The sequence below is a fragment of the Vidua chalybeata genome, chromosome 18, assembly GCF_026979565.1.
Source record: "Vidua chalybeata isolate OUT-0048 chromosome 18, bVidCha1 merged haplotype, whole genome shotgun sequence".
Taxonomy (NCBI): Eukaryota; Metazoa; Chordata; class Aves; order Passeriformes; family Viduidae; genus Vidua; species Vidua chalybeata.
In genome coordinates this window covers 4,151,486-4,174,715 of record NC_071547.1, presented here as the reverse complement: position 1 = coordinate 4,174,715, position 23,230 = coordinate 4,151,486, and the positions used below count along the sequence as shown (strand labels likewise).

Sequence of the window (23,230 nt, the reverse complement as noted above, 5' to 3'; positions counted from 1 at the left end):
GAGCCAGGGACGGCCCCACAGCTCTCACACACACATCCAAACCAGGGCAACACTTCCCACTAAATTCCATAAAATATTAGGCAAAACTAGACATCTTCCCAAAATAAAAATGAAAGTGCAGCCCTTCCAGTACCGGACAGCGGGGTTTTGTCTCCGGGGCGGAGTCTTCCCGCGGCATTCCCGAGGGGACGGGAGCCCCCATCCACGTGAGCACTACGGGGTGGCTGGACACCACAGGGACACGTTGTGCGTAACTTGTGCGTATCTTACAGCTTGAGTAGTGCACAGGGTCCTACAACAGCTCGGGAATTGCACTGCAGAGTGAGGAGGGAGGAGGGGAAGCTGCGCAGGCGGTTCAGGCGTTGTCGGCTTTTTTGTCGGATTCTCTGTTTGGATCCTGCTTCAGTTTGTAATCGGCCAAGGCAGCCTTGATGGCGTCTTCAGCCAGCACTGCAAAGCAAAAAAAAAAAAAAAAAAAAGGATTTTAATGAGAATTCAAGAGCTTTTAAAACAAAAGATGAAGTAAAAGCAAAAGCAGGCAGTAGTGAGCAAACAAGACCAGCAGCACAGACTGATCTTAAGAGTAGAATCTGAATGGGATTCCTAAAACACTGATGCTGATTTCAATAATATAATTCAGAATCTGATTGTTTATTATCAGTCTGCTGAACCACAGCCTCCAAATTATTGAAGTGATCTGAAAATTCTTTAATTAATCCTGAAATCTGAATATGTTTGCTCTTAAGGACAACATTGTGCAGAAACTGTTTGGAAAACAGCATCCAGAAGCATCTGTGCTATTTCCAGAGTACGTGAGATGCAGGGTTTTTACTTACTGGAGCAGTGCAGTTTGACAGGGGGAAGGCAGAGTTCCTTGGCAATATCTGTGTTCTTGATTTTCAGCGCTTCATCAACCTGAAACACAGGCAGAGGTGGTCACAGACCCTGCTGTTTGTGTTTGCTAAGAAGGTTTTAATGCTCCAGAGCCAGCAGAATCCACAGGGGAGATCATCTCAGCTGCCCAGGGCAGTGAGGGATGTGGGAATTAAGGAATGTCTGACTGACATATCAGTGTCACACACTGTCCCCACTCGGCCTGTTTCAAGTCTGTTCATCCTCTACCAAAACACTGAGGTGCATTTACTGCTGGCAGGAATGATCTAAAGGTTCTCTGTAATTAAAATTTCTGCCATCAGCCTGGTTTTGCTCATTGCAGAAGACACAAAGTAACTTCCCGGTGGAATTGTTTATTTGGGGACGTGTCAGTGGTGGAGCTGCCAGTGCTGGGGGAAGGGTTGGACTTGATGTTCCTAGAGGGCTTTTCCAACCTTAATGATTCTCTGATGGTTGTCGAAAAAGACAAATTATTGCCCTGCAAGTGAAACCCTGACAGGGCTGGCAGTCACTTCTACAGCACAGAGTAGTGCAAGGACTCCCTGGAGAGCACTTCCTCTGTGATCCCAACAGAGAACAGAGGCAGGTGGGAAGCTCTGCAGCTTTCCCGGAGCTCCCTCACCGTTTTCCCTTTGACCCACTCGGTGGCCAGCGAGCTGGAGGCGATGGCCGAGCCGCAGCCGAAGGTTTTGAAGCGAGCGTCCACGATCTTGCCGTTCTCATCCACTTCCACCTGCGGGAGCATTTTGGGGACATGTCAGTGCTCGGTTCAGCTCAGCCAGGTCTCCCCAGCCGGGCCCGCGGGGAGCGGGACTAGCCCTGCCCCGGGCACAGGGCACAGGCAGGGCGGGCGTGAGGGAAACCCGTGCTGTCCCCTGAGGGGACACGGGCAGCTTTGACCCTCGCAACAGCCCCATGTGACCCCACCCAGGTGCCAACGGGTCCCCAAGGTCACCTGTAGCTTCATGACGTCGCCGCAGGCCGGGGCGCCCACCAGGCCGGTGCCCACGTTCTTGGCCTTGCTGTCAAGGGAGCCGACGTTGCGCGGGTTCTCGTAGTGATCCACCACCTGCAAAGGCACAGCGTCAGAGAGGGTCACCCCGCGCTCCCACGCCCCTCCCCGTGTCACGCTCGCCCCTCACCTTCTTGTGGTAGCCCAGCGCGGCCGGGGCCGGCCCAGGCCGGGGACGCAGCAGCGCCGCCCCCGCCGCCCTCAGCGCCGCCATCTTGACTGAGGGGAGGGGCGGTGTCGGCCTCCCTTTTATAACCTCGGGCGGGTTGGCCACGCCCCCGGCACGCCCCGACCCCGCCCCTTCGCCTCCGGAGCTCGCGTCTCACCCCGGTCATACGTTGTCCGCGCAGCCGGCGGGAGCGCTGGAGGCCGCGCTGTGGCTCAGACGATCAGTAAATAAATAAAACGATGGAAACGGCCTTTCAGTCGCGCCAGGGCTTCCATCGCGACAGGCGGCGCGTGTGCGGCACGCGGCGCCACACTCAATATGGCGGGCAAGCGGCGCCGCGCACGCCACGGACCCTCTCGGAGGCCCCCTGATGGTCACACAGCGGGGTGCCCGCGGTTCTGCCTGCGCCGCGGTCCAGAAGACAAAGGGTCGCGCCGCGGCCGCACTCGGCGCAGCGCTGCCCCGGTGCGCGGGCGAGTGCGGGGCGGGGCGGGCTGAGGATCCCGTTTCTTCCCGCCCGGTTCGGCCGGCGCTGGGGCGGAGCAGCGGGACGGGCGGTGCGGGGGCAGCCACGGCGGCCGGCGGAGCGCGGCGGGCGGCGAGCGGAGCTGCATAAGATGGCGGCGGCGGGAGCTGAGGCGGCGGCCGAGGAGGAGAAGCGGCTGCCGGAGGGAGACCCCGAGTCGGGCGGGGACTCGGACGATGAGGGCGATTCGGACTCGTCCGGGGACGGCGAGGATGAGGAGAAGGAGAACGAGGCCGAGATCCAGCGGCTGGAGGAGCAGGTGGGCCCGGCGGGGCAGCGGGTGTGGCGGGAACGGGGATAATCCGTGTCTGCCCCGGCGGTTTGTGCTGGGAACTGTCGGGATGTGAATTTCCGTGCTCCTTGTGAGTTTCCTCCAACTCGGGATATTCCGTGATTTTCCGCCGTGGATGTTTGGAGTCTGAGATGAAAATTGACGAGCTTGGGATTTTTTTTTTTTGAAAGGGAAATAAGAGGGAAGTCCTAGTAGGCAGTTTGTGTTCATTGAGAAATCTGAGCCGGCTGCCCGCGGTTTTTATTGCCTTTAAAGAAATGAAAGCACAATTCTCTCAGTGAGCAGCGGCGGGACCCGAGGGAGCGGCCGCGGCTGTGTCTGGGGTTGAGTTAAATCTGAGGAAACTCTGCCTTGTCTGGCTCAAATCACACCACGACAATCGCGTGGTTTGCTTTCGGACTTCTTCGCGTCCATCACTCAACACGGCTTTTAAAATGGAATTATTTTTTTTCCTTTAAAAGCTTTCCATCAATGCTTTTGACTACAACTGTCACTTGGATCTGATCAAGCTGCTCCGGCAGGAGGGAGAGCTGGTGAAGCTCCGCAGAGCTCGGCAGAAGATGAGTGAGCTCTTCCCCCTCACCGAAGGTACAGAGCATCCTCTGCTCTGCGAGATGCTTCAGCAGTGAAATCAAATATTTAGGCCAATTTTCAGCACCCCCAGTCAGGGAATGTGATCCCGAGCTCAGCAAACCCCTGCTAAAAATTTCACGGGCAGGCAGCAAAGAAAATTCCCCGCTGGTAGAAATTGTGGGTGCTTGAAGTGGGGATTTCTCTTTTTACTCATAACTCGGAGGTGATGGAAGTATCGCAGAGGCTGTGGGATTTTATTCTTGGAAAGGGATGGTGAGGCTGTGGCAGAGGTTGCTTGGAGAAGGTGTGGCTGTTCTTGGATCCCTGGAAGTGCCCAAGGCCAGGCTGGACAGGGCTTGGATCAACCTGGGGTAGTAGAAAGAGTCACTGCCTGTGGCAGGGGGTGGAATGGGATGATTTTCTAAGTCCTGAGAAATTCCAACTTTTCCCTTTAGTAAAAAGGTGCTTGTTTAGCACCAATTTAAAAGCTCTCTGCCTAACTTTTATTTGAAATTAATTAGGAATTGTGGAGGTTAAAATTCCTTTCTTTGCTTTACTCCCCCTCCTTTGTTTTAAGTTTTTTGCTAAAAACTCACCAAGTGGACATAACTTATTATTTCTGAATATTAATGATGTGTTCTAATTTTTTTTTCCTTCCAGAAATTTGGCTGGACTGGTTGAAGGATGAGATAAAAATGGCTTCAGAGATCTCTGAGAGAGAGAAGGTTTATGAGCTGTTTGAAAGAGCTGTCAAAGATTACATCTGTAAGTCATACAAAAATGTTCTAAAATGGGTTTTGTTGTATCCAGATTTGGCTTTGTAGGGAAGTCTGTTGCTTCTGTTATAATGAAGAAATTGGGTCAAAATTTCAAATTAATTTCTAAAATCTGAATGTGAAGTGATGCAAGGGAAGGATGTGGTGTCTGGTCTCTCTATTCCTCAGGAGATGCTGCAGCTGTAGCTTAAAATTCTGGGGATAAATCCCTGAGTTCTTTGGGAATTGGGGTAAAGAGCTGGAAAAATGAAGCCTGAAGAAGTGGAGGGAATATGGAGGTAAATCCCCCTCAAAAGCTGTGTACAGAATGGGACATCAGTGACATTACCTGGTGTTGGTGATCCCTTAGAATGAAGGAATGGAGGTGAAGAAGTGAGGAATTATCCTCTTGATCTGCTGGATTTCATTTGGGGTTTGGAGGCACTTCTGGAACCCAGGGCAGTCCCAACCTGGGGGTCCCTAAATGGAATTTGGTGTTGGTGGGAGTGGTGCCAGGCACCCAGTGCTGTTCTCCCACCTCTCCTTCACCTGCAGGATTCAGCTGCTTCAGGAGTTGCTGATCAGGGAAGTTCAGGAGTTTGGAAAGAGGAGTAGGAGGAGCTGCTTTAATCTGAATTATTCCAGAGTGTGACAGCTCTGTGGTCCCAGTTCAGGAAACAGGAATTTGCTGTTCAGGCATCTTGGTGCATCCCTCCTGTGGTTTGTGTGGCAGAGGTGACAGGCAGGGCCAGTCCCTGTCAGCAAAACCACAGGAGTGACACCATTCAGAAGGAAACTGGGGCTGCTGCTGCTGAACCAACAGCATAAATACAATCCCCAAATATTTTAACTTTTTTTGGATAAAAAAGAACACCGCCACGTGTTTTTCTATTTATACGCAGCACATGAGGCGTTTGGGGGGAGCAGAGCTGCATTTCCTTGTTATTATTTTTGAAAAGATCAAACCACCTGCTTCTCCTAACCTTGTTTAGGTCCTGAAATTTGGCTGGAATATGCCCAGTATTCCATTGGAGGCATTGGGCAGGAAGGAGGCATCGAGAAGGTCCGGTCCATCTTCGAGCGGGCTCTGACGGCCGTGGGGCTGCACGTGACCAAGGGCACGGCCCTGTGGGAAGCCTACAGGGAATTTGAGAATGCCATCCTGGAAACAGCACAGGTGAGCCTCTTCCCCTGGGCTCCCATCCCAAAAAAAAAAAAGCTGTGGTGCAGCTCCTGGAGTCACCTGGAGCTGTCTCCTTCCTGTTGTGCCTCAGTTGTTTCTTCCCAGGTGTAGAAACCAACCCTGTGCTCCAGGAAAACCATTCTGTGCATTTGGCTGATAAAGTCATGGATTTGTGTTACAGTAAAATCCTAAAATCATCTCAAATCCAGGAGCAAAGTTTGGCTCTGCTGCTGACTGAGGTGCCAAGAACAGCTTTAAATTGAAATGCTCCATTATTAAACAATGTTCTGTGGCTGTTTCTGCACAGAGTCAACCAAGATTAAATTCCTAGACTGTCCAGCTTTTAACTCATTCATTATTCCACAATTTGTGGAGGAGGGTATTTTATCCACAGACTTTTGGATGAGGGTATTTTATACCTGGAAAGTACAGTTTGAAATCTGCAAAGGTCTCCTTTCCAAGATGGCCAGAATGGGAATATTTCCTTATTTTTGATAATTTGCTACATAAGAGATGGAAGTTTAAAGATGTCCCCGCTCATGGTGGCAGTGGGAACTATTTGATCTTCAAAGGTCCTTTTCAATCCCTAACAAAGGAGTAACAGGAGGATGTTCTTTCATTCCCAAACACAATTAAGGCTGGAAGTTTTAGATCCTCTCCCCACGCCCCAGGGATTTACTGAAACCCTCTTTGGCAGCACGGTGGGGTTGTGAAATGGCTCAGTCACCTGCTGCTTCCTTGTTCTCAGGTGATCATTTCCCTGTGCTTGTTTCAGCTTTCAGTCAGGAATGCTTTTCCCATTCATCCACCTTCCAAGGGGAGCAATTCCCAAGTTTTAGCTTTCCCAGCAGCGACTGAGATGCAGGTTGGCCCTGTGTGCCCTTCAAGGATCATGTATTCACTTGGATCTCAGCTCCCTCAGCTCATAAACAATTCCCTCTCATGTCCATCAGCTGGGACAGGAGGGAATGGATTGAATTTCCCTGTTTTTTTTTTGCTTGCAGCCAGCTCCTGGCAGCATTCCATCCCCAGAGCAGCAGCAGGTGCTGTGCAGCCAGCTCGAGAAGATCCACACGCTCTTCCGGCGCCAGCTGGGGATCCCACTGCTGGGTAAGGGCTGGAATGCTGGGACAGAGGGCCTGGAGCAGCTGGGTGATGCTCCAGGCATCAGGATTCTCCTGGCACAGCCACACCAAGTGCAGCTGGAGGTCTTGTGCTCTCTTGGATGAGGCACAGATCCCTCCGGATCAGGAATGTTCTGAGTTGTTGGAACTTGGGTCAGCTGTTTGGGAGTTTGAGGATGTTCAAAGTGCAAGTGAGGAGCACAGAATGTGACTTAAAAATGAGGAGTTCAGCTGTGATTGCTGCATAAAACCCTTAGTAGGGAGTATCTGGCAGCTGGATTGTTGGAATTCTGCCTTCTCTAGTTCCTGCATTAAGCTCCTTGAGTCCCTTTTCTTGCTTGTGGGAGAATATTAAGCACAGTTCTTTTGACTTCATTTCCATCTGGAAAGAATTTGGGTTCTCTTTTCTCTAAAGCCTTGGGGAAAATTTTGCCACTTTGGTTTTCTAATTCCAGTTGAGCAGCTTTAATACAACTTGCCCTGAGTTTGTTATAGGACACTGTGTGAGATTAAATGTCTGAATCCTTTAAGAATGCAGCAGTGTGACAGTAAGAACCAAAAGAGGATAAAAACTTAAGTATTTACTCTAAAGAAATTATAAATACTATATAAGTAAAATAGGAATTTGTCTTGGAACCAAACATAGGTTGAAATCTGAATTTTTAGTTTCTTAATGCATAATTGATGGGATTTCATGTTTTAATAGACATGGAGGCTTCATATGCTGAATATGAGGAGTGGTCAGAAGAGCCCATTCCAGAAACAACAATAAAGAACTACAAAAAAGCTCTACAGCAGCTGGAGAAGTGTAAACCCTACGAGGAGGCACTGGTAATGCTGGCATTCACACCTTCCTTCAAAACTAAGAGGGAATTGCTTTGGGGTGATTTTTTTTTTCCCCAAATTTATGATTTTTCTAGTCCCTAGCTGGGGTATTTTGTCAGCAGGGGGAATACTGACAATTATATACTGGGAATGCTGGAAATGCTGGGGCACACTGAGTGTGCCAGACCACCCTTGGGTGCACACGAGGACTCTGGGTGTGTTTTCCAGGACTGGGTTAAGGGGAATAAACCCAGGATCTGACTGATTTCAGGCTCGTTCATAGGTGCATGAAAATCAACAGCTGCTGATAGAGAGACAAACTTCTTGTGTGAAATCTTGCACAAGAGCTGCTCTGAGGAACAGCTGAACTGTTGGAGTCTTGCTTTGTTGAAGAGTTTGATGTTGTGTCTCCCTGGTTGTTTTCCAGCTGGGTGCTGAAACCCCAAAGCTGGCAGAATACCAAGCTTACATTGATTTTGAAATGAAAGCAGGTGACCCAGCTCGGATTCAGTTGATCTATGAGAGAGCTTTGGCTGAGAACTGCCTTGTCCCAGACCTATGGGCACGCTACAACCAGTATTTGGTAAGGAAATAAACTCAGGAATGTTTGCAGATTTATTTTCCTGCCTTTTTTTTTTTTTTTTTTTTTTGTTTGTTTCTTTTTAATCTCAGTTGCTGATAAACAGCCATTAAGTTCTACCTCAGTCCTGTCCTTTAATCTGTAAATCTTCCAGAAACTGATTTTCACCTCACCTTTGGTTTCCCCCTGTTTTCAGGGATGTGTTTATTCCTCTTGCGAGCATTTCTCACTTTGCTCTGCTCTAGCTTTGTTTTCTCTGCAGAATTACAGGGTGTGGGCACTGAAGCAAACCCAGATGTTCAGCCTCTCTTTCCAGGGGGGTTTGTTAGTGCAGTTTGAATGCTGAGCTCCAGAGGCAGGACAGAAGCTGGCTGGATTAAGGGATCAGGGTGACTCCCTGCAGGAGCTTATCCAGGCTCAGTTTTTCCATCATCTCTTTCTCTTCCCATCTGGACACAGCAGGTTGCAGGTGGAACAACACCTCCACAAATAGGCTGGGTGTGCTCCTTCTTTGTATCCTTGACATTCTAGGAGACAGTTGGGAATTCACTCAGTGCCTTTATTTATTTATTTGGCAGAAAACACCTCACTAGCCTGGTCACTCTTTCCTGAGCATATTCTGCCTCAGTGGAAGGTGTTCACTGGGTTTTTAGGAATACAGAATTTAAAATACCCATCTGAACTTTTTAAATATTAAATAAAAGTGCTGGGTTTTAGGTGTTGGCTCTTTATAAGCTGATGTTTGTCTCGGGTGGTCTCTCTGGCTGACAGGAACTTCACTTTTCTTGTGTGATTCTTTCAGGACAGGCAGCTGAAGGTGAAGGAATTGGTTTTATCCGCTCACGACCGCGCTGTCAGGAACTGCCCCTGGACTGTTGGGCTGTGGATTAGGTACCTGCTGGCCATGGAGAGGCACAGGGTTGAGCACAGCATCATTTCTGGTGAGGAAAGAACCAGCAATTGCAGTTCAGAGCTGCTCTCTGCACTCCAGACAGCCTGGGACAAATGGGACTTGCAGGATCTGTTCTCATCCTGCTGCTGCCACGGGCAGCAGGTCCTGCAAGGGCAAAGCTGCTTTGGGTTGAGCAGCTTCACCCTGAGCAAGCAATGAACAGCTTGGAATGAACATTCCTGAATTCAGCTGCCTTTGAATTCACTTCCTAAACCAATTTATTGTGTAGGATTTCTTTTCCTGTCTTCCTAGAAACCAGTGGTGTTTGTGTAGATGTTTCTTTGTGCTATCACTGTAACTTGCTAATTTTAACAGTATATGGAAAGTAATTGGTTTTATTCCCATTCTTCTTTCAGAAATGTTTGAAAAAGCTCTGAATGCAGGTTTTATTCAAGCAACAGACTATGTAGAGATCTGGCAGGCTTACCTGGATTACCTGAGGAGAAGGGTGGATTTTACACAAGGTCTGTATGATAAATACAGAATAAATTTCTGTACTATTTTCTTTGTGCTTCTTGGATATTACTTTTTTTAAGAAAATTAACAGCATTTTCATCTTTCACAAAAAAATATTTTTTGGCCAGTTAATGTCTATAAAAAATAGGAGTTTGGTTGGTTTGCTATTGCAAAAATGCCCTGCCTTGTATTTTTGAGGTCTGATTTTTTTTAAATTATTCATGTAGTGAGTTTTACTCATTATAAAATCATAAATTTAATCTCCCTCTGCTCACCCAATAAATTCATTGTGGGTATTAAGGAGATCATTTTATTGGGTGGGAAATGAAAACTCAATTATTATCTTAAGGCTGTTCTTGTTTTTCCTGCAGACTCCAGTAAGGAGCTGGAGGAGCTGCGCTCTGCATTTGCACGAGCTGTGGAGTACTTGAAACAAGAAGTAGAAGAAAGTAAGTGAAATCATCCCAAGTATTGTTTTCTCCTCTTCAAAATCATTGTTGTAAGATCAGTTCTCCACACAATATTTGTCTTCAAGAATATTGAATGTTTCAGAAAGCTGCAGATAAAGATTTCATCTCCATGTGGGACCTGTTTAATAAACACTTACATTTCTGAGAGCCAAGTGCAACAAACAGCCCTTGTTTTTCTTCCTAGGGTTCAGTGAAAGTGGAGATCCATCCTGCACCATCATGCAGAACTGGGCAAGAGTTGAGGTGATGTTTCTCTCTGCCGTATTTAAATTGGTGAACCTGATAAAGTGGATTTAAAATAAAATGTTTTAATATTCCAACCAGTCTTTTCCCAATCCATTTCCCCTCTTCCCCTGCTCCTCTTCCTAAACACAAACCAATTTCTCAGTCTGAGACGTTATTAGGTACATTCATGAACAAGAAAATGAAAAAGTTCAGAAACAGCTCTGTAACTTCTTTTATAATGACCAAAATCTGTGGGAGCCAGAACCAAGACTAATGGGAGAGGTGGGCAGGGAAGGATTATCAGTAGTAGGATTATGTCAGGTGTTTATTTTGACCCCTGTAAGGCTCAGATGAATCTTGCTGGGTCTGTCTGCAGCATCTGTGGGTTTTTTTTGGTTTGGGATTAATGATGTTGAACAAATAATCCTGAAGGATGTTTTGGATGCTCCGTTGCAGGCCCGCTTGTGTAACAACATGCAGAAAGCCAGGGAGCTCTGGGACAACATCATGACTAAAGGAAATGCCAAATATGCAAACATGTGGCTGGAATATTACAACCTGGAAAGGTAGTAATTAATTTTCTACTTTCCTCATCTGTGGGAGAAAACAGTTTAGAACAAATGTGTTTTGTTTGGGTTTACAAAACACCTTTGAGCTTCTTGGGGGGTGGCTCTGCTGTTGCTTCCAGGAGTACTGCAGCAGCTGGGGAAGGAGGGGGAATGTTTGCATGGCTGGAATTGGGTGTGCTTTGTCCCCTCAGTGTGCTGTCCCCTCCTGCAGGGCCCACGGGGACACCCAGCACTGCAGGAAGGCCCTGCACCGAGCAGTGCAGTGCACCAGCGACTACCCCGAGCACGTCTGCGAGGTGCTGCTCACCCTCGAGAGGATAGAAGGTACCTGGGCACTGCCAGGGCGTGACTAAGTGACAAAAGGTCACTGAGTGACAGGCAGGAGGTGATTAATTAACAGAAGGTAACTAAGTAACTGGCAGAAGGTAGTTAATTACTGCATCTCTTAGCCTGGTTAGGCAGAGGTGGCACACAGGCTTTTGATCCTGTGTTTTGTGCTCCACTGAAGTCTCACTTTTCACTGCTGTCAAGTCCACAGACAGCTCTTTTCTTCCTTGCTTTTCTGAAATCACTGGATTTTTCCATGCCTTTTTGGAGTCTTGCATTATTAATGAGAGGTTTCTGCTCTGTTTGGCTCTTGCTTTTTTTTTTTTTTTTTTTACCTTGCAGGCTAGTTGTTATAAATAGAATTTTTATGTGTAATGTTAAATATGAACAGCAGGTGCCATGAACTCAGTGGCTCTTATTTTTCCAGAATTGTATATTTGAATTATGAGAAAGCTAAATAAAAGGCTTTTAAAATTTATTTTAATTTTATCCTTTAGGAACACTGGAAGACTGGGATGCAGCTGTTCAGAAAACTGAGAACAGATTGGCTCGAGTGAATGAACAAAGAGCAAAGGTCAGAACCTTCTGTGAGCTACCAAAGCATTTTATACACCTAAATTAAGTCCATGCTGCTCTGAATGTCACATTTTTAATGGGGCTTCCCCCCAGATAAGCCTGAAATGCCTTCAAGCCCTAGAACTATTGATTTTTACTTTAAAACTATGATTAACAACCTCTTGCTGCTTTTTATGTTTCTCCTTTTGCCCCTTGGATGGCCACAAGAGTGATGTGCCTTCAGGAAAGCTGTGAGAGCAAAGAATTGGGATGAGCTTTCAATGATGTCCCCGTTAGTGCTGGGCTTAGGAGAAAACCCTCTGGGCTCAGTGCTCTGGAAAATACTCTGCAATCTGCAGCCAGTGTGAAAAAAAAAAATAAATAAATCTTCTGTGTTTTAGGCTGCTGAGAAAGAAGCTGCTCTGGCAAAGCAGGAGGAGGAGAGAGCTGAGCAGAGAAAACAGGCAAGGGCAGAGAAGAAAGCTTCCAAAAAAGCCAAAAAAACCAAGACTGGGGACAAGCGCAAAGCAGACGAGGATGACGAGGGTGAATGGGGACAGGAAGAAGGTAAAAATAAAATTAAATTGAAACTTCAGAGCTCTGGCAACAGGGTTATTGGTTGTCTTGTGGTAGAGGGAGCTGAGGAATTGCCAGCACTGGTGTCTTTCCAGGGCTGTTTCTTCTGGGAAGTGTTTGGTGTGGGAGTGAAATGCAAACAAGGCTAAATGGTTTTATACCAAGAGAAAAACAGGTTTATAAGAACTTCCAGAGTTTTCTTGGGATTTCTTATTTTGAATATTGTGATTTTGGTTTTTTCTGCCTTAATTTTCCTTTAAAGTAGTTTTTCTGACTCATCCTATGATGCTGAGCCATGTGTCTAAATTGGGTTATTCAGAATTGTAGCAGCTTCTTGGAGGTGGGAACAGAAGACTTTAATAGGTTGCTGCCCCTGGGATTTTTGTGAGCTTTTAGATTTCTTTTTTTTTTTTTTTAATAAAGAACCATTAGACAAAGAAAAGAACATGAATCAGCAACTGTCAGTTATGACTGGCTGAAAAAAGGAACAAATATTCCAGTTGCTTTCATCTAAAGCTGTCTTGGTGGAATAATCTGTTGTTATTTGTTTTTTAAAACCTGAGGAAGGTTTTTGTGTGGTGTCTTTAATACCTGTCATTGTATTTGTGCTTCCATGTGCCAGTTCCAAGCAGCACAGTGGGAGTGGAGGGCAGAGGAGTTTCAGTGGGGAAGGAAATGGGGTAATCTTTTGTAACATTTTTCAATTCACTCCATCAGAGCTGCCCAGCAAGAGGCACAGGGGAGAGGGTGATGGAGTGCTCCCTGAAGAGGAGGACATGGAGGTGGAGACCGGGCTCTTTGGCAGAAGTGAAAAGCCAGATGGCCCAGCAGCCCCAAAGGAAAAGGCATCCACCAGCCGCAAGGACATCCCCAAAGTTTTCCACGACAGCAGCAAGGATAAAGTCACTGTGTTTGTCAGCAACCTCTCCTACACCATGGCAGAGCCCGAAGGCAAGCTGAGGGAGCTCTTTGGCAGCTGTGGGGAGGTCGTGGAGATCCGAGCAGTGTTCAACAACAAGGGCACCTTCCGGGGCTACTGCTACGTGCAGTTCAGGGAGGAGGAGGCTGCTCGGCAGGCCCTGGCCTTGGACCGCACGGCCGTGGAGGGCAGGCCCATGTTTGTGTCTCCTTGTGTTGACAAGAACAAGAATCCTGACTTTAAGGTAAAGTTTTGGTGGTTCCTGTTGGACAGTGGATGTGGGGAAGGGAGTTGGTGGAATCTGTTGTGTCTAATTCATGTCCTGCTTCTTTAAACTCTTTTTTTGGGACTTTTTGCATCTTCTGTTACTTTGCCAGGCACCAGGATTGTTATAGTTTACTCAAGAATGGCAGAAATCTGCTCATCTGAGCAGTTTAGTGGTGGGACCTATCCAGGTTCAACTTCTGAAGAGCTTTCTTGGTCAGCATTTGTTTCCCAGTCCCCTGGCTGGGGATGTTCTTCTGTACCAGAGCTGAGTTGTGTAATCAGGGGATTTCTGCATTGTGGAGCTCCTGCACAGAAAAATTCAATGTTCCCATAGTGACAGCTGAGCAAGAAGGCAATATTATAAATATATTATTATAGGAATTGGGCTCTGATCCTTCTGGATCCCTTCCAGCTCAGGATATTGTGTGATTCTCAGTGTCTGCCCTCCTTGGGAAGGGGTTTAGTAGCATTTAGTTGCAAGTCCTTGGTGTTCATATGCAGATATCTTCCAAAACACTGCTCATGGCTTTGAGGTAGTTTTGGATCCCACAAACAGGAATTACTTTTGGGGTGTGGAATTGAAATCCTTGGAATTTCTGGCTGCTTTGTGAACCAACATCCTTTTTGTTCCTCCAGGTGTTCAGGTACAGCACTACCCTGGAGAAACATAAACTCTTTATATCTGGTTTGCCATTTTCCTGCACTAAGGAGGAGCTGGAGGAGGTGTGTAAAGCCCATGGGAATGTGAAGGACATTCGACTGGTCACTAACAGAGCTGGAAAACCCAAGGTAGGCATCCTTAACACACTCCTGGTTTTAAGGAATCCTTCAAAAAGAAGCTTGTCATGGAGTCTGGAGACAAAAAAGTTGGGTTGATTAAGTTGCCAGTGTGGTGCTGTATTAATACTTGTGGAAGAGCTTGGATTTATACAGCCCAGTGTGCCTTTGTGCAGAAAACCAAAAGGAATTTTTCCAAAATACTTCTTAAATTGCATAAGAAAAATGGGATGGAGGGGGAAATGTTTACAGCACTTTCAGTACAGTAAAAACAGGCAACTCTGTAAAGGTTTGTTTTTTAAATAACTGACTAAAGGGGGTTTAGCTTGTGCAACCAATTCCCATCCTCCTTTCTTCAATTTCCTGAGGCTTTTGTTCCTAACATCTGCTGCAGGAAGGGATTTGCCAGTGAGAAATGAGCCCCCTCTCTGACAGGACTCATTATTTCCATCCCTGAATGAATGACTCCTTGTTTAAATAAGGGATTCTGAACCAGTTGCTGCTCTGACAAAACTCTGTCACCTGGCCCCTGTCTGTGTGGTGGGTCTTGTCCACAGGAACATCTTGGGAGTGGTGTTCATGGATTTAAATGGAATTTTCTTGCCCTTTGCATCACCTCAGGTGAAGTTCCTGTTGTGTGCACACCTTGTAATGAGTGCTCTTGGGAACCTCAACTCCTGTTCTGAGCTTAGTTTGAGCTGGGATTATGTGTAAACCACAAATGAATGTATTTTGGGAAAGTTATATAAAACCTGATGCCTCTCCTGTGAAACTGGATAATCCAAAAAAATGCAGCTTAAGGCTTTGAATATCATTTAAAAGAGTAACAGCAGGGAGAGAGGTGATGGCCTTCCCCGTGTGAGCCTGCCATGGTACTTCATTATATTGAACAGCATTTTTGGAGTGGTTCTTTCCTTTTTTTAATATTATTTCCACACATGAGGGCATCAGGAGTGAGAGACAAATACAGGTTTGTAAGGAGAACGATGATTGGGAGTGGTGACCATTGGGACTGAGCCATGTCGAGTTTCCCTCGTTTACAAATTCCTCATCAGCCGTTACAGAAGCACTAAAACCTAATGTGGCTTCTTTCTTTTCTTAATTTAGGGCCTGGCTTATGTGGAATATGAGAATGAAACCCAGGCCTCACAGGCTGTGCTGAAGATGGATGGGCTGACAGTGAAGGACCACGTAATCAAGGTGATGATCAGCAACCCCCCGCTCCGGAAGCTTCCGGACCGGCCCGAGCCCGGCAGGGCCTCCCTGGCCCCGACACCACGGCAGATCTATGGAGCGTGAGTGAGGGAGGGGTGCCTGGCACTGCTTGGAAAGGAAATACTGTGTTTCTTTATATGCTAAAGTTGAGGAATCTTAGCTGGAATATGCAGGCTTAGAAAAATGAGGGAGAGGGATTTTTTTTATGTGGGCAAGGGGGAAGGGCTTCCCACTGCCAGAGGGCAGGGTTAGATGGGATATTGGGAAGGAATCCATCCCTGGGAAGGTGGGGAGACCCTGGCACACGTTGCCCAGAGAAGCTGTGGCTGTTCCTGGATCCTGGAAGTGCCCAAGGCTGGGTTGGATGGAGCTTGGAGCAACCCCATGGCAGGGGGTGTAACTGGGTGATCTTCAAGGCTTCTTCCAACCCAAATCAGTGTAGGATCCTGTGGATCTGAAAGAACATTTAAAAGATTCTGCACCATAAAATAACGGGTTTTTAGATTGATGAGGCAAAGCAAATTTTTCCTCTTTATCAACAGAAACAGTTCTGTAGCAACAAGAGGATCAGGCACTGGCCATCCCCTTGGATCTGATGTTGGCACTGATCCCTAATAACCTCCACATCCTCTCCCTCAGGAGAAGCAGCCATTGTTCCTAGTGAACATTGAAGCTGTTCCTTCATTTTTTAGTGTTCCTGTATTGGATGAGCCCCTGTGGAAAAGCAGAACTTCAACCCTGGGGACTGTGGGGCAGTTGTTGTCTGCCAGAACTCGGGGGTGCTTCAAAGACACCCGTGGCAAGTTTTATCCCTGCAACAAATGACAGGAATGATATTGAAATGTGCATTCCTCATAGCAAACAAGTCCTTGTTGTTCCCCCAAGCTGAAGGAGTGTGTTTTAATGGGAATTTTTTTCTCTTCCAGGCGAGGGAAGGGAAGGACACAGCTCTCCATGATGCCCCGGGCGCTGCAGCGTCAGAGCAACCCCATGGCCAAGGCTGAGAATGGGATGGTCCAGAACTCACCAGCAGCGTCCTCTGACCCCCCTGCAGAGCCTAAAAAGATGTCCAATGCTGATTTTGCCAAGATGCTCCTGAAGAAGTGAGCGAGGAGCGTGCACTCAGCGGGTCTGGTCCAATGTGAAATGCCTTTCTGGAAGCCATGTTGTGTCCTTAAGCTTTGCAAGGAGAGAACGCCTGTCCCAATCCCATGTAAATACTGGACTGCTGCATTCCTTGGGATCAGTGGAGGATGGCACAAATCCAGGTGGTGGTTTTGGTTTTTTGTTTTTTTTTTTTTTTCCTCTAAGAGCAAAGAGTTACACTTTTGTTCTGGTGAAATGGCGTTAATGTGATCCCTCATATTGAGGGTAACGAGGGGGGAAATAGTTCCTGCACAGCTCGGATGCCACATGGAGTTTTTGGAGTACTTTCCACCAATTTTCTCTTTCATTAACGAATGAGATGCCATGGGAGGACCTCAGCAAGCTCCACTGGTCAGCTCAGATTGGGATTGCAGACATTCTCTCTGCCAACAGCTCCATTCTTCACCCAAACCCATGCACGCAGGGACTGCCATCTCCTTCCATGCAGAATCCAACAGCAGATGCTCCAACTTCACCACAATGGCCTCTTTTAGTATTGGGAGAGTTTCTATACATATGTGTGTATATGTAGATACACAGATATACATATATATGTATCCAGTTCCCGTTCTGTTCTGACCTGTTTTTTATATGGTGTATTTTTAAAGGACATTGAGTTGATTATTTTTAAGTGTCAGGAGCTGATCCTTAGGTGGTAATTTTTGTTTCCCATGAAGCTGGACGTGCTATTGCTGAGGACCAGGATTTTGGTTGTTTTTTGGTTGTTTTTTCCTAGCTAGCTCATGTCTTTTTGCAGGTGGTTTCTGTATGGTTTTGTACAACTGTGAAGTGCAAGCTGACGTTTCTCGGTTTATTAAACTCAAGTTCTCAAAGGTTTTCTATAAATACTGTTGCTTTTGTTTAAATGTGGGTGTTGGAACTGCACTTCTCCTCTGGCAGCTGGGTGATAGTGATGTACCTCACCTCTCAGGTGTGCTCAGCGTCCCTCAGGCCTTGAAGCAGCTCATTCCATCTGCTCTGAATATCCTGAAATCACTTCAGTCATGACCTCAGGCTTTCCAACAGTGATGTGATCTTGGATAGAAACATCCCTGCTTGTCAACTGCCCTGGAAGTCACCACCCAGAGGGGTGGATGTGAAGGGAGACCCCAGTGCTGAGTTCACTTGGACCACACGAACACTGCTGCAAATAAACACTATTTTCTGTGCTGATTTCACTTGGCTTTACTTTGAAATGATGACTCTGCTCATGTTGTCACATGGCTGAGGGAACCAGGATCTCTCCCATGGCTTCTCCTCCACAACCACGTAGTTCACTGCAGCCAAGTGTGCTCTGAAAACAGCCTCTTCCAAACCAAGACTTTCATATTAAAATAGTTTATTAATCTGTTACTAAAATACCATTTCCCCCCTCCCACAGAGCTCTAAAGTGCATTTTTTATACTCAAGTTGCACTACAAAAATAACATGCTTTGTAAGGACAGGACACCTTTCCTCCTGTGTTGTCTGCTTTCCCTGGCAGCAGTGCTCAGAGAACTCCCAGTCTCATCCTGGTTTCTGCTTCTCTAAAACATGTCCTAAACTCCCTGTCAGGTAAGAGAGAGTTAAAAGGGAAGAAAAGTAAGCCTAGGACAGCCTGGCAGCTTTTGTCAAGGGGTTAAATGCTCTAAACTGGGATTTTAAATGGAAGTTTGGTGAGCTTGGAGGTGGTGGGGTCAATGATGCTGTTACACACCTGGCAGGTTTGGGGTAGGGAGATCTGTGGGTACTTTTACCCTAAAAACCAAGGGAAAAGTGATTCTTTGAACTGCTCAGCAGCTCCAGGCACTGCACTGCCCCTGCAGCACACAGAGGCCTCGAGTGATTCCTGACACATTTACCAGAGTAATGACATGACCAGTGATTAATTGTGGAAGTTCCCTTACCTAGACTAAAGAAACTGAAGTTTTTTGGCAAACTTCTTCCCAAATTGGCACAACTGGTGTCTCCTGGCTCTGCCTGATGACCTTTTCTGCCCACAGTTCTGCAGACAAGCTCCTTCCAGCCCCTCCACTGAAATGTCTAAGGACAGTTGTGCTTTCCCAGGGCTCCTCTTGGCTGAGGTTTTCTGAGTCCTTCTCCCTCAAGGAAGTCAGAGCTTTTCTCCTTTTGTTCCACTCCTATCACCTGTAATCCCAAACCAAACACTTCCCACTAGTACAAAACTCAGCCCAGGAAAGGCAGCTGACAGTAAACATGCAAAGTGCCACAGAAACAGAATTGGGAGGGGAGAGATGCCTTTGGGCTGGAGTTCAGCCTCCTTCCTGTGTGACTGACACCAAAGTGTCTGGTGGACACAGCTTGGAGTGCTGTTCCTTCAGGGATGTGTTTCGGAGCTAAAGGGAAGAGGCCACGCAAAACCAACTCAGTTTAGACTTTGCTGAGGTCAGACAGTAGAGCTGACTGCCTGGGTGAAGGGTTGTGATTGAAGCAGCTCCTCAAAGCTTAGTTTTAAGGAGAAATTCAATTTTAGTTCATCTTTTTGAGCCCTCTGACATCTCTCCCCCCCTCCTTCCAGTGCACAGCCACCATCCCCAGTTCCGTTTGGCATCATGTATATAAATAAATTATATTAATTTAATCAAATGTAAGACACTTTAAATAAACAAAACCCTCAAGTGACACCTCCTGTCCAGTCATTTCCCAGCAGGAACACTGAGTGGCTTGGAGCTCTGCTCTCCCTCGGCTTCACCAGCTCCTGAGTTTGCCCAAAACCCTCAAGTCTTGACGGGGATGGTTTGTTTGCAGCCGGCGGCGCCGCCCGCCTCGGGCAGGCCCACGGAGTACTCGGTGGTGGCGATGAGCAGCATGTCCAGCGTGGTCTCGGTGCACTTGGCGATGAAGCGGATGAAGGGCCGCACGTCGCCCTCGTTGGCCACCTCCAGGACGTGGTAATACTCGGCCCGCTGCTCCTTGCGGATGGTGATGGGCGGATACCCCGCCTGCATCAGGATCAGGTTCATCAGCAGCCGCGAGGTGCGGCCGTTGCCGTCCACGAAGGGGTGGATGTAAACCAGCTTGTAGTGCGCCAGCGCCGCGAACTCCACGGGGTGCAGGCTCATGGCGTCCTCCGAGTTCATCCACTGCACGAACTCCTCCATCTGCTTCTCCACGTCCTGCGGGTGGGGCGGGATGTGGTGGCCCACGAAGACCTGCGTGGCGCGGAACCGCCCGGCCTCCACGGGGTCGGCGTAGCCCAGCACGCGCCGGTGGATGTCCAGGATGTCCCTGCTGGTGACGGAGCCGATGCGCGACACCAGCGTGGTGTTGACGAACTTGAGGGCCGCGTGCATGCCGATCACCTCGTTCTGCTCCGCCAGGCTCTTCCCGGGAACGGCGTACCTCGTCTCGATGATGTGCCGGATCTCGGACAGCGTCAGCGTGTTCCCCTCGATGGCCACCGTGTGGTAGATGTGGTGGTAGTAGGATTCCTCCATCACCCGGCGCAGGGCGGAATTCCCTTTGGGAATGGCCATCACCTTCTTGACCTTGCTGTCGATGATGCTGAAATACCTCTGGTCGATCTCCTCCACCAAGGGCAGCGTCCGGCCCCGGTTGCTCAGAGCTTTCTCGTTGTGGGGGGAGATGGTCAGAGCTTTGGAGTACAGATAGTCGGCCTGGAGGATGTCCTTCTCCTCCTCAGAAAAGATCCCAAACTCGTTCAGGGCGTCCACGTAATCCGGGTCCATTTTGAGGGCGTACAGGAAGAGTTTGTGGGCCTTCTCCCGCTTCCCTTGGCGCTTCATCTCCAGGGCTTGATTCAGAGCTGCTCTGGCTTCCAACTTCACGGCTGGAATGAAACGGTAACAGATAAAGGGCGGTGAGTTTTACTGGAAACCTCTGGAAATCTGGATTCCATGATCCTTCCAACTCAGGATATTCTATGACTGTTCACTGATACAAAAATTGAACAAAACCAGTCTCGAAGAACTGGAACAGAATTTGTGTTCCAGCTTTTAGTCCCAGAGGTTTATGCCACGTTTCCAGGCTGAGTATGAGGCAGCAGAGCCACTCCTGGCAGCAAGTGTGGGGAGGCAGGCTCAAGGTGGCCACAGGTGGCCACCAAACTGCTTCATGTGGGAGGAAACAATGTTTTAACAGTGTTCCCTTGGCATTCTTTTAGGTGAAATTATCATGTTAGCATTTTTATGTTGGCTGCCAACAGCACTTCTGTTTTTCCACTGAACTATCCAACATTTTCCCAGCAGTAAAAGATTTAATGCAAACACAGATACAGTGCTGGTATCATAATAACTCCTTTAAGTGTTTTCCAAATTAACGTCCTGGCTGATACTGGTCACAGCCACAGCCTGACATTGCCTGAAAGGCTGTTCTGTGCCAGGATTTGGGGATTAACGCTGTGTAACCCAGATTTCTGGGCATTAAACCACCTCTCTGTGTTCCAGTTGCCTCCACAGAAGTTACTAGCGCTGAAAACACGAGGAAAAACTCTGGAGAGACGGAGCAATGCCAGCACAGGGCCCTGGAATGCAGTCAAGGAGCTGGTGAGGGCCTGCCTGACCTCGGGGGCATTTACAGCCAGTGTTAATTGCAGTTAATTGCAGTTTGTTACCATCAGGGTCACGCCCAGCAGGGGTACAGGACATGGGCAGGAAGGGGGTGAAGATCTCTGGGTCGGTGTTGGGGGTTGCAGGGGCCCTCTGGAAATCACCCACTCCAAGCCCCTGCCAAGGCAGGGACACATGGAGCAGGAAGGTGTCCAGGTGGGTTTGGAACGTCTCCGCAGAGGGGGATTCCACAACTGCATGGGCAGCTGTCCCTCATGGAAAGAGGTTCCTCCTCCTCATGCTGAGGTGGAACTTGTGTTTTCGTTTACTGCTCCTTGTCACCACTGAGCACAGCCTGGCACCATCCTCTGCACCATCTCCCCTGTGGAGATGTTTGTATGGATTGCTGAGATTCCCTCCAGCTTTCCCTTCTCCAGACCCAGCTCCCGCAGTCTCTCCTCATCACAAAGATGCTCCAGACCCCAAATCACCTCTGTGGCCTCTCCTTGACCTGAGGAACTCGGCTGTGCCCACCCAGCACCTCTCACCTGGGGATGCTTTTCCCTTCAGCACCAGCAGCTCCAGCCCCTTGGAGGTGACGCTCAGCTCCGTGCTCTGTCCCGTGAGCCTGCTGATTCCCGAGGAGCCCAGCTTGCTCTTCAGCAAGGACAGGCCCTTGAGCACAGCGTGGCACTGCTTGTCCACGGCGGCCAGCGGCAGCAGCAGCATCACCAGGGAGCTCAGCAGCAGCACCAGCACGGCCGCCCAGCGGACACGGAGCCACAGGGACACCCACTGGAGCTCGGGATCGGTCGCCATCGCCACGAGATTCATCCTGCTTCCAGCACGGCCACCTGGAGCATGTCCCGTGCCACTGCTCCCACCTGGGAACACGCAGCTTCAGCCGGAGCGCCGTGTTCGGGGTAAGAGCGGCTCTGAGGGACGTGCTCTGGGTTTGTCACAGCCACTGGGGGCCGTCCCTGCCACCCCCGAGCACCGCGCGGGATCTGCCGAGCATTCCTGCCACAGCAGCAGCGGGACGAGCCAGGGGTGCCCGGGAGCAGCACCGGGCGCTGCCAGCCGGTCCCGCGGGGATCACGGAGCTTCCCGTCCGCCCCCCACCCTCCTCCAGGCTTGTGACCCCGCACCGAGCCAGCGGCTCGTGCACCGCTCCGGAATCCCCCCCCCCCACGCTCCGCTTCTCCTTCAGCCACCGCTCCCTCCCCAGGGCTCCTTCCTCGAGCCTGAACCCCGGCCGGAATCCCCCCCAGCACCCCGGGTCCCGCCGGCTCCTCTCTGCCCGGTACTCCCGGTGCACCCCAGCCCTTTCCCCCGATCCCGTGTGCCCAAGACCTCCGGTGCTGTCCTGCTCCCCGGCCGGGTTCCCGCTCCCCCCGCTCCCCCCTCACCTTTGCCGCCTCCCGGTGCCGCCCGCTGCCGGCTCCCGCAGCCCCGCCCCCGGCCCCGCCCCCCGCGCGCTGCCATTGGCTGAGCCGCTCCCCAGCTCCTCTCCCATTGGCTGCCGCAGCGGACGCGTCTCTCGCGCTCCTCCCCCGTGCTTCCTGCGCCGACTTCCGGGTAGCGCCGCGCCCCGGGCGCGGGAGAGGCTCGTGGAGGGTGAGCACTGGCGGGCGCGCACGTCAATCACGCGGCGCGCAGCCAATGAGAAGGGAGGACGGGGAGTGGGCGGGCGCGGTTGCCATATAAGGGCATGGCGTGCTGTTGCTAGGCGATGGGAGCGCGGCGGGGCTCACAAAGGGTTAAATTCCATTGCCTTTCAATTTCTGGCCCTTTCCATGGAAAATCACCTCTTTCTGTTGATACAGCCTTCCCGCCGCCCGTCCGTGGCCCTTCTGGATATTACGCTCTTTATTTTTGGCCTTATTTTTGTTCCACACCTGTGCCTCTCCTTCTGCTGCAGGCCAGGAACAGGGAGAGACTGGAAAAAAAAAAAGTTGAGGGAAAAGAGAATGTTTTAAAAAACTGCAGGTAACTCCCTCCGAATCAGTATCTAGCAAGGTGATAAGGTGGTTTTCTACCAGATGCAGATCGTCACCAGGAGGGAAAAATAGCCTGGTTTGTCAGAAATGGGTTCAGGGTATTTAAAATGCGTTTCAGGGGAAGCTGAGGGGAGAGCTCCACAGATGCGCCCATGCCCGGCATCCCAATCCACGTTCGCTTCGTGCTGCCCCCACTCCATCCTCCTTCCTCTGCAAATGGAGCTTCCCAGAGACAACCCCCCCTTTTGGGGCTTGTTTTCAGCAGGAAAAGCAGGATCGCTGGTTTTACTGTCGGACACGAGCAGCTGGATGAGCTCTGGTGACGGGTGAGCCAT

General features: G+C 49.2%; 3 protein-coding genes across 5 annotated transcripts; 1 reads left to right on the top strand and 2 right to left on the bottom strand.

Annotated features, from left to right (window-relative positions):
- Nucleotides 1-53: 53 nt before the first annotated feature.
- On the bottom strand, nt 54-2,144 carry ISCU (iron-sulfur cluster assembly enzyme). The gene is made up of 5 exons (XM_053959752.1): nt 2,037-2,144; nt 1,850-1,963; nt 1,517-1,627; nt 837-915; nt 54-450 (listed from the first exon to the last, which is right to left on the bottom strand). Exons 1-5 carry the CDS (start codon nt 2,118-2,120, stop codon nt 356-358), a joined length of 483 nt encoding a protein of 160 aa, XP_053815727.1. The 5' UTR covers nt 2,121-2,144; the 3' UTR covers nt 54-355.
- A 526-nt stretch (nt 2,145-2,670) lies between these two features.
- On the top strand, nt 2,671-17,560 carry SART3 (spliceosome associated factor 3, U4/U6 recycling protein). 2 transcript variants are annotated; one of them, XR_008434090.1, is made up of 20 exons: nt 2,671-2,860; nt 3,355-3,481; nt 4,127-4,231; nt 5,214-5,398; nt 6,409-6,514; nt 7,235-7,359; nt 7,781-7,936; nt 8,736-8,874; nt 9,242-9,349; nt 9,713-9,790; nt 9,996-10,054; nt 10,493-10,602; nt 10,817-10,929; nt 11,430-11,506; nt 11,889-12,054; nt 12,781-13,226; nt 13,886-14,038; nt 15,134-15,321; nt 16,168-16,509; nt 17,319-17,560. XR_008434090.1 is itself a non-coding variant. In XM_053959748.1 (19 exons), exons 1-19 carry the CDS (start codon nt 2,693-2,695, stop codon nt 16,346-16,348), a joined length of 2,790 nt encoding a protein of 929 aa, XP_053815723.1. In that variant the 5' UTR covers nt 2,671-2,692; the 3' UTR covers nt 16,349-17,560. The 2 variants fall into 2 exon arrangements, 1 of the variants encoding a protein (XP_053815723.1); XM_053959748.1 differs by having other exon boundaries at nt 16,168-17,560.
- Nucleotides 17,561-17,709: 149 nt separating this feature from the next.
- On the bottom strand, nt 17,710-22,380 carry FICD (FIC domain protein adenylyltransferase). Of its 2 annotated transcripts, none has more exons than XM_053959749.1 (3): nt 22,305-22,380; nt 21,444-21,779; nt 17,710-20,177 (listed from the first exon to the last, which is right to left on the bottom strand). In XM_053959749.1, the coding sequence occupies exons 1-3, from the start codon at nt 22,378-22,380 to the stop codon at nt 19,105-19,107; spliced, it is 1,485 nt and encodes a 494-aa protein (XP_053815724.1). In that variant the 3' UTR covers nt 17,710-19,104. The 2 variants fall into 2 exon arrangements, with proteins under 2 accessions (XP_053815724.1, XP_053815725.1); XM_053959750.1 differs by having other exon boundaries at nt 21,444-21,830; nt 22,305-22,339.
- Between the last annotated feature and the right edge of the window lie 850 nt (nt 22,381-23,230).